At 36.2% G+C, this 9755-nt stretch overlaps 1 protein-coding gene across 1 annotated transcript in view; it reads right to left on the reverse strand.

Annotated features, from left to right (window-relative positions):
- Positions 1-9755, reverse strand: part of eIF3e (eukaryotic translation initiation factor 3 subunit e) — a 10403-nt gene continuing 648 nt past the window's right edge. Inside the window, exons 2-9 of the mRNA XM_070124539.1 lie at positions 6198-6365; positions 5807-5917; positions 3051-3173; positions 2273-2465; positions 1828-1964; positions 1462-1697; positions 351-585; positions 1-181 (exon numbers count right to left, since the gene is read on the reverse strand). Coding sequence (XP_069980640.1) covers positions 155-181; positions 351-585; positions 1462-1697; positions 1828-1964; positions 2273-2465; positions 3051-3173; positions 5807-5917; positions 6198-6365 — 1230 coding nt within the window. The 3' untranslated portion in view covers positions 1-154. The remainder of the gene's footprint in view (positions 182-350; positions 586-1461; positions 1698-1827; positions 1965-2272; positions 2466-3050; positions 3174-5806; positions 5918-6197; positions 6366-9755) is intronic.

Raw genomic sequence — 9755 nt, forward strand, 5'->3', positions numbered from 1 at the left:
TTTTAAAGTTAATCACTTTTATTCTAAAACTCATGAGATTTTTTGTAATACAAAATATCCCTTTTTCTGTAGTAGATCAAGATTGAAGATTTTTTTGTTTTTTTTTATGATACCACTTCTTGTATGGTAGTCCTTGGAAAGTCCTCCAACCAGACTAGCTTGCCATGGCCCAGCTCGGTCCCTAAGGAAGGAAATTTTTGTTTAATATCTCTATTATTGAATCATAAAATTATAAAAAATTAATTAATATAATTCTCTTAGTAAAAGAATCTGATCTGTTCCACACTCAACATCATTTCATGATAAAAGTTGCAGAATGTAAACATATTAGTGGGGAAAAAAGGACCTACCTCACTGTATCTGGCAGTAGCCTTCTTCTCAACGTTGATAGCCAACATCTGAGTACGGAAGCTTAAGGTCTTTGTCTTTTCAATCAACTGCTGGTATGGGGACACTGCTTGTGTTCCCATCACAACGTGGCCTTGCTGGGAATCTATCTTGGCATCCAGCTTGGCCTGACGGATCAGATTAACAATCCAGCGCTCAGCATCCTTGGGGGACATATTCAACTTCTCTGCTAACATGCTGTAAGATTTTAAATAATGATGAGTAAAACATTCAACCCTGGAAAATTAAATCTAAAGCAAGCTGTATATCTTAAAAAACTAGAAGCAATCAGAGCGCACACCTCCACCAAGGCAATAAGGTCACTGATGCTACAAAAATATTCAAACTTGAAGAATTACATGAAAACCACCTTTTCTCAAGTACATTGGTGACATCCATGTTTTCCCATCTCGCAATGCAAATGAACCCTTTTAAAAATTCCTGGATCTGGACCACCACCAAAACTTAATGGCATCGAAGTTGGCAAAGACACACCTTTGATAGAAATTTCATAAAATTCTGTTCATAACTTTTTGGAGTTACCCTGCTAACCAACTAACTAACCAATGCTACCAAAAATAAAACCTCCTTGGCAGAGGTAAATATCTTTATCACCATGTGACCAACTTCCACTGTGAATACTATAACAACCCCATTTTTTCCCCACTTACCAGTATACAACACTCTCTTGTATCTCAGTCAAGAGTCTGCATAGTTCAAACATTAACTGATAATATTACTATTCATAAGTTATAATTATTACTAACAATAATAAAAATAATAATAATAATAATAAAGAACCCTGAAGTGTTCATGTAAAATTGATAAATTTCAGTAAATACTCTTAACTCAATAACGACGGGTGTCCCATATATGAGACACCTGGAAAAATAAACATTAACGGGCATCCCACCAATGTGACACTGTATCAGAGCTCGTGGGCAGAGTCTGGGCCAGCCCCGCACGCTGATTTTGTAGCCGCCCGGTATCTTTTGTTTTCGGCTTCAAAATATACCAAAATTGCATCTCAACATGGAAAATTATTAAATAGATCTAGAACAAAGAAAAACTCACTTAATACTGATGCACTGATGGATTCTGCAGAAAAGTTCAAAGATCATAAGCCTTGCATTCTCAATGAAGTCAGTCTGGCAAGCCACCAAGAAGAAGTCATTTTCTAATACAGCTGCACACTGCTGCAATTTCTCTTGTGCAGCATCAAAGTCAAAGTCTACATACAGATGAGCTAAGAACTCAGTGATGGGGTCCTTGTATGTGTAGCTTTCCTGCTGGATCACCCTCACTAAATCCTGTGGAAAATCAAGAAATTATAAATTATTATGCAATTAATAAATACCTATACATAAACAAACAAACAGCAGTTCCTTTATCCAGACCAACAATATTCTAGCCAAAAATAGATAAAGTATTTTCTCTTACCTTCATGGCTGCTCTCCTACTATTCTTGTTAATAACAACAGCAGTGGCAAGGTAACGCAACACATGGGGACACATAGTTTGTAATGCATTCAAATATGGCTGCTGGTACAGGAACATTTCAATTATAAGTTCACGACCTGAAAGTAAAATGTTTTCTAAGAGCTCCAATAATGATGTGATCACACCAGAATTTCTATTAATGTCTGTGTTCACTAAAGCCCCAGAAAGTGAAAAAGATTTTTATGCCTTGGATGACATACATACTGATAGACTTTTACCTAATCCTTTATCTTCTTTGTATCTGAAAAAGCTTCCCATATAAAGCTTCAAATAAAATCTACTGCAATAGTTTTAATACTGCAATAGTCCTAACATTTGGATTTTACACAGAATTTCCTATTAATGTATTTTTCTTTAGGTCTTTCTTCAGCATCAATAAACTCACCTTTAGAATGATTGAAGAATACAAAGAGGGACCAATGAATGAGCCATGTGCGCTGTTGGAGGGCTTGAAGGGGAGATGTGGTCAAGTTGCTCTCAATGAATTCCTTCAGGCGATTAAGATCCTCCAGGGCATTTTCCCAGTTCTGAGTTAGGATTTCTGAGGCCAGTTTTCCCCATAGGCCATTTAGGAAATTCTGGAAAGAAGAAATAAAAATAATTCACAACTTTCACACAACAAAAGAAACCTCATACTCACAAACAATATGTTGTGCTTGCATGAATCAATTGTATAATGCAGATGCAGATATGCTATGTACACTGTTCTCTGAAAACCCTTGCATTGAAAATGCAAGGGTTTGTAGAGGACATTTAAACATTTAAATTTAGAGGACATTTGAACATTTAAACAATGTTGAAATTCTTTATTTCTTTAGTCATTTGTATAAAATACACTAAATATTATACATAATACTTTCCCTCCTTGAGCTTCACAAAATTGAACAGCAATGGAGTAGGTGTAACGGTGGTCCATCACAATGCCAGGGTACTGATACCAAAGAACTACTGCCTTAAGACCTTTACTTGAACTATCAGACTCTGTGAGTTATCACATTTATGAACTCAGCTGTTCGAAATTTAAACTGAAGGTAGGAAAAGGCAAAACAATAACTGATAATGAATAATAACACACTGCCTTTGGGTGGCATGTAAAGCAAATTATTATGCTTTAAGGGTCAATAGAAAATTATATATCACTGTCACGAAAACTGTTGTCTTACCTTATCACTAACTGGTACTAATCCTCGATGAAGGTATAAGTAATCAGCAGCACCAGAATAATTACCGCACTCATACTGGAACTTTGCAAACGTATACAGAGTATCCAACATCTCTGGCCGGAACTGGAAAGCAAAAAGATTGTCAGTATCTTGAAAATTGTAAATATCAATTACCTAGAAAAATGAAAATTGCAAAGTATTAAAGTTATTATTTGTAGCCATAATGAAATAAATACTTCTAATAAACTGGATATTTTTGATATGTTAAGTGGACCATTTAAACAGACACGGGCTCCAGTGATTGAAACTGAATTAAGAGCGGTTCCATATGCATGCATGGAAAACTCCCCTTTTGAATGATGTGCCCTAAATATGTTTCCTTTGCATGGTAACAGCAGTAGTTGCAACTGTCTGTTCCAAAGTTTCTACTAGTTTTCATGTTATATTTGTTCTAAAAGATCCAAGAGCTTTCTATTGTAGCATTACCATTTGATATGATTCAAAATATACCCAACCTACCTCTCCATATCAGATATAAATATAATACAGTAAACCATGATGCTAGATAGTGAAAAAAAATAACAAAGATAATCATTAGGGAATATAAATGTTAGACTTTTTGTGCACTACAAATGTATATTGCATGTGACTTCCTGATGATGTGTGTTAGTCTGTGTATGCATTATGAAGCTGACAAATTAACAGGAATATATAAGAATTATCAACCCATTTACGACGAGTGTCCCACATATGAGACACCCGGAAAAATAAACATTGTCAGACATCCTGCCAGTGTGACACTGGATCGGAGCTTGAGCTCCGATTCCATCACAGGCCACAGCCGGTGTCAGGGTAGATTCTAGGCCAACCCTGCGCACCAATTTCGAAGCCACACGAAAACTATTATTTTCGGCTTTATGATATACCGCCGCTAGTGGGTTACGAATACAACAGCACATAAAATAGCATGTCTGGTGTTGACTAAACACTTGTCCTCCATCATTCCACTGATTCTGTTGAAAATTATCTTATAAAGAATTGTGTAAATATTTGGTCTCTTTTGGCCCCATTGTTTCCAACTGAATCATTGAAAATACACTGAGATAAGTATATATGAAAAAATACACCACAGAACACAAATGGTATAGAATGACTACCGAATGGGCTAAGTGGTCCCATTAAAAGTATCACAAATATATTGGAAGCACTATTTTCATTAGTCTTGTGACGAAGTGTCAACTATATACCATTAATTACACTTATTAAGTAAAGATATTTGAGGAACTTCAATAATGTGGGAGGGAGGGAGGGAGGGAGGGAGGGGGAGAGGGAGGGAGGGAGGGAGGGAGGGAGGGGGAGGGGGAGGGGGAGAGGGAGAGGGAGAGGGAGAGGAAGAGGAAGAGAGAGAGAGGGGGGAGAGAGAGAGAGGGGGGGGTGGGAGAGAGAAGGAGAGAGGGGGGATAGAGAGAGAGAGGGGGGTGGTAGAGAGAGAGAGAGAGAGAGAGGGGAGGAGAGGGAGAGAGAGAGAGAGAGAGAGAGGGGAGGAGAGGGAGAGAGAGATAGAGAGAGAGAGATAGAGAGAGAGATAGAGAGAGAGAGAGAGAGAGAGAGAGATAGAGAGAGAGAGAGAGAGAGAGAGATAGAGAGAGAGAGAGAGAGAGAGAGGAGAGGAGAGGAGAGGAGAGGAGAGGAGAGGAGAGGAGAGGAGAGGAGAGGAGGGGAGAGGAGGGGAGAGGAGAGGAGAGGAGAGAGAGAAAGAGAGAGAGAGAGAGAGAGAGAGAGAGAGAGAGAGATTGAGAGAGAGAGAGAGAGAGAGAGAGAAAAAAACAGAACCCACAAGTTCTTCTGTAGACAGTCCCCTTAGGTCAATATAGAAATATTGAAGTTAACCATGAACTATCTTTTATAACATATCCAAGTGTGTGTACCTGCTGCAAGGATCTATTTGGTTATGGCAGAAATGCAAAACCATTTGGGTTGCATCCACCTTTTTACTTTCAGTAACTTCTGCTTGCAGTTTGCATGTTGTACATTATTTTGGAAACTTACAATATGCTTTGTCAGTACTGCTACTGTAGTGGACTGACAAAAATAGCATCATCTAATGAATCTTTGAGGAAGACTAAAGTATTCAAAGAGAGGCTAAATCTATTAATATTAATTAAGGTGGACAAAAACTGTTTGCCATTAAGTTATGGTACTAAGTTTCTGTGTGATGTGATTACTCCTTTGAGATTCATTACAACTAAAATATAGGAAATCTATTACACCCAGTATTTCGATGTTCACACAATCTTTTTAGATCTAAGCTGGTGAAATGGCCAAAACATTTATGATCTTTGTACAAAAATGGACTGAACTGTTTCTTGAGGAATAATATTTCCAAGTGACATCATGAATCATATCTGCCTTTTAACCCACTAGCGATGGTATATTTTCAAGCCGAAAATAACATTTTCTGGGCGGCTTCAAAATCGCCGCACGGGGGAGTCTGGGAACCTGCCCTGTCACGGGTGACAAAATCAGAGCGCAAGCTCTGATCTAGCGTTGCACCGGTGGGATGCCTGGTAATTTTTATTTTTCCGGGTGTCTCATGTGAGAAACCTGTCATAAGTTGGTTAATATGGGACATGCCTGAAATGGTAATACAAAATATTAAATATCCTAGAGGAATAGAGTAAAAAGGGGATTAAATACTATTGTTTATGATTTAAAAGAAATGTATATAAAATCACTGAGCAAATTATTTTACTTACATCATGATTCTCAATCAAAAACTGCATGAGAGCACGGTGATCACGAGAAGTTTGCAACTGCTTCTGAACTTCATTGTCACTGAAGATCTTGAAGATAGGCTCAGTCTCTGTCTGTAATGTAAATACAGCAAATTACTTTTAGAAGTAGGGCTATAAAACTTCTTATCTACTTTGTAATCATATTCTATCAGGAAATAATGAAATGTGCCATTAGCACTGCAGAATGCCAGTAAAAATACCACAAATACTTGTATACTACATAAGAACATGAAAAAAAGAAAATATCAGAAAGGAAAAGGTGGATGTAAAAACAGTATTAAGCTATGGTTTTCAAAATTCATAACTTGATATTGCTATGTAAAAGCATATTTTGGATTATCAAAATTCATACCTGCAGTCGTTTCAACTCGGAAACAACACGTGATCTCCGCTCTGGCAATTCAGCCGGAACAGGCTGGCCCGGGTAAAGAGAACCATGGATATCCATAGCAAAATCCACCATGTTTGTGTTGGAGAGGAGTTCCAACTTTGCACGCTGAAGATCAGTCTCATCATAGATCTGTAAATAATTTTATTATAAAACTTAAATAGATGTGACAATTTCACTGCTGCCTGATAACAAATTTTAAATCACTCTAACAAATGTAAAACTATCAAAACACATAAGAAAAAGTTTACTAAAAATAAAGGAATGCACTAAATACATGAATTAGAAAAATCAGACGTTGAAATTTACAAAAAAAATGTCTTCACAAGCACATAGTAATAAATGACCTACTTAAAAGATCATAGGAATAAGTTAAGAGGTCACAGTATTGTTTACATTCACAATGTAAACACGGCAAAGAAAAGACAGAACTTTGACTCTGCTTTTGAATATTTCACATTAGGCAATATTTATGTTCTGATTTTGGTAGAACACTGTGATATAACTAATATATATATATATATATATATATATATATATATATATATATATATATATATATATATATATATATATATATATATATATATATATATATATATATATATATATATATATATATATATATATATATATATATATATATATGCATATAGTTATCAAATTTGCTATACACATCTCTAACACACCTGGTGCCATGTGATACGTCACAAATATTTCATTTAGTACACTGGGTACTGTAACTAACAGATCACACATTTTCGATGTACAATAACATGCTTGAAAAGTACCGAGTGAAATTCATGGACTAGCATATGTTAATTTTTAAAATGCAACACAATTCTTCAGGACTCTGTTGTCTGTAATCTTTGTTTTTCTGCAGAAAATCCAATAATTTCATACATTGTTGGCTTTGCTTCTACAAACGAATCATTGAGGAGATCGAGTACCATTTCTCCATCGACGATCTTGATTTGATAGCCCTGATAGCAGGGGAGGGCATGAAGTATATCAGGGAAATTATGGGATAAAACAGGCTTAAATAAGAAGAACTGAAAACAAAAATGCATAAAACCTGTACAAAAAATGCTTAAAATTGGCCAATTAAATTATGGACCAACACGCCAAAATTGGAAAAACTACAGGAACCTAACCCACCTTTCAGCAAAATTTTATTTTCCCATAATTTATAAAAATATTTAAATTTTGAAGGTTTACCTTCATTATCGGTGTCATAAAATTTTTACCATATAAATGAAGCCGCTACTATGGGAGAAAAACAAACTCCGTCCGACGAGCCAGTGGCGCGGTAATGGGCTGTTTGTAATGATGCCATCTGTTTTTCGGTCCACAACAGCCATGGCATGTACGTACATGCCATCTGTCGGCTACAGGTTCAGAATAACCCTGAATCAACACAACAATGGAAATACAATTCTAATCAGCCACTTGTGACAGAGTAGCCAGTGCAAACTGTCAAACCTCACAGCTGGCAACTGAAAGTTTGAAACGCATAATGCACAAATCATTCTAAATACGTGTATATATAAATCTTAAAACAAGTAAATGAAGTATAACAACATTAATAAAAGACTTTAAAAGCATAAAATGTGTAAAAGCAGACACTGATAATTAGCCAAATATCGTTTTAACAAGCATGTAGTACCACATGAACTACTTTGGATAACACAGTAATGAGCTATGCTGTCAATGTTATGTTTTTCCTGGCAAGGTAAACAAGATAGGCAACTTAGAATCTGAGCAGTGATTTGCAGGGTATATTTTCATTTAGCGGTGACTATGAGGCCGCTGCAGCTGAAACTATACTGAAACCTCCACTACAAAAATGAAAGGAAAATTTACAGTGGATAACAATCAGGTATTGAGTAAAAAAGAAAAAAAAAAAAAAAAAAAAAAAAAAAAAAAAAAAAAAAAAAAAAGAAAAAAAAAAAAAAAAAAAAAAAAAAAAATGGAATGGTTACCTTGATGTAAAATAGGACACTTTTCATCTATGGCATAAGTTGCGCAAATCGAAAATAAAGGAGTTACACAACAGAAAAGAGAGAAGATCGACCTATCTTTATTCAAGTCCCTTGCCTTGTTGAAATCATGAATATAAACAAAATTATGACCAGTTAACTCATTCTTCCGCTCTGCTGAGTAGATCGTGTATTACTATTACGTTGTCAAAACAATATTTGGCCGATTATCAGTGTCTGCTGTTCCACATCTATGCTTTCAAAGGCCTTTGTTAATGTTGTTATACCTTATTTTCACGTTTCATGATTAATTAGACAGTAATTTACGGGAATCAGTCTGAAGAACCTGTGCATGCGCATATTCGCATTTCCCACCAGGTTTGACAGAATGTTTCCTGGGTAGTCATAGACAGGAGGCTGGTGAGAAAGGTTTCGTTTTTGGTGTTACATTGATTCTAGGTTGTTCTTAAGACTATACAGTGGAAACGGAGAAGAAAAAGACTTTAATAACTATCACAGTTTGACTTCTGAGGCCATCAAATACCCCAAATCAGCCAATAAGTGATAAAAACGAAGAGCTCACATCCACAATAGACCGACCTACTGACCGAAAGAAGCGAAGGAAAATTGACAATTTCGTCTTTCAATTTATAAAGGTATTTGGTATATTGTTTATAGTATGGATATAGCTTTATCTTCCTGTACATACCAAGGTGAAGAGAATGCATACCAGGGTGTGTTGAGGGGTGGAGCCCCCCATCAACCCTTCCCTCACGCCTAGTTACGGCACCATAAATTGTTAGGTTTGGTTGGGTTATCGGTTAGGACAATTTTTGGAGATGGGAAGGTGTGAAATCCCGTAGATTTTGCCGTAAGATGAGTTGGATTCCTGTAGAGTTTTTCAAACTCTGGCGTGTTAGTGCATGGACTTTCAAAGGTGGCAGACATGTCTGTAGTTTCATTAGCCGATTTTTAGCATTTTTTGTCCTAGTTTTACTAATTTCTGTTCGCTATAATTCTTATTTCAACCTGTTTTACCCCATAATTTCCGATATACTTCATTCCGTCCCCTGCTAACAGGACTTAACACATCAAGATCTTTGGCTGTGATTGCTACGGAAATGATCATCAGATTCATTCTTGTCGAACAAGAATAAATCTGATGATATAAATATTGTCTGCGAAGTCCCGATTGTCATAATCGAAAAATTAACCAAATGAAACAATCATTTTGTTTACATAAAGACGAGAGGATATCTGATGGTGATTGTTAATATAACTTATTTTTGTACAGTAGAGAAAACACATAGAAGACAGGTTACTTAGAATCCCTTGCTCTTATCATTTGCATATATCCTTTTTCATCTACAAGAAGGCTGGCAGAAAATTGACCTGTACCATTATTTCTATGTATGAGCGTCGGTATATATGAATATTCATTAGGTCAGCCCTGGCACAATATTAAAAAAAAACATCTGATTGTCTTAACCACAGTATGCATGGCAAGACAGAGCAGGAAATCTGAAGCATTGTATAGACATGT

Source organism: Penaeus vannamei, chromosome 8 (genome assembly GCF_042767895.1).
Source record: "Penaeus vannamei isolate JL-2024 chromosome 8, ASM4276789v1, whole genome shotgun sequence".
Classification (NCBI taxonomy): domain Eukaryota; kingdom Metazoa; phylum Arthropoda; class Malacostraca; order Decapoda; family Penaeidae; genus Penaeus; species Penaeus vannamei.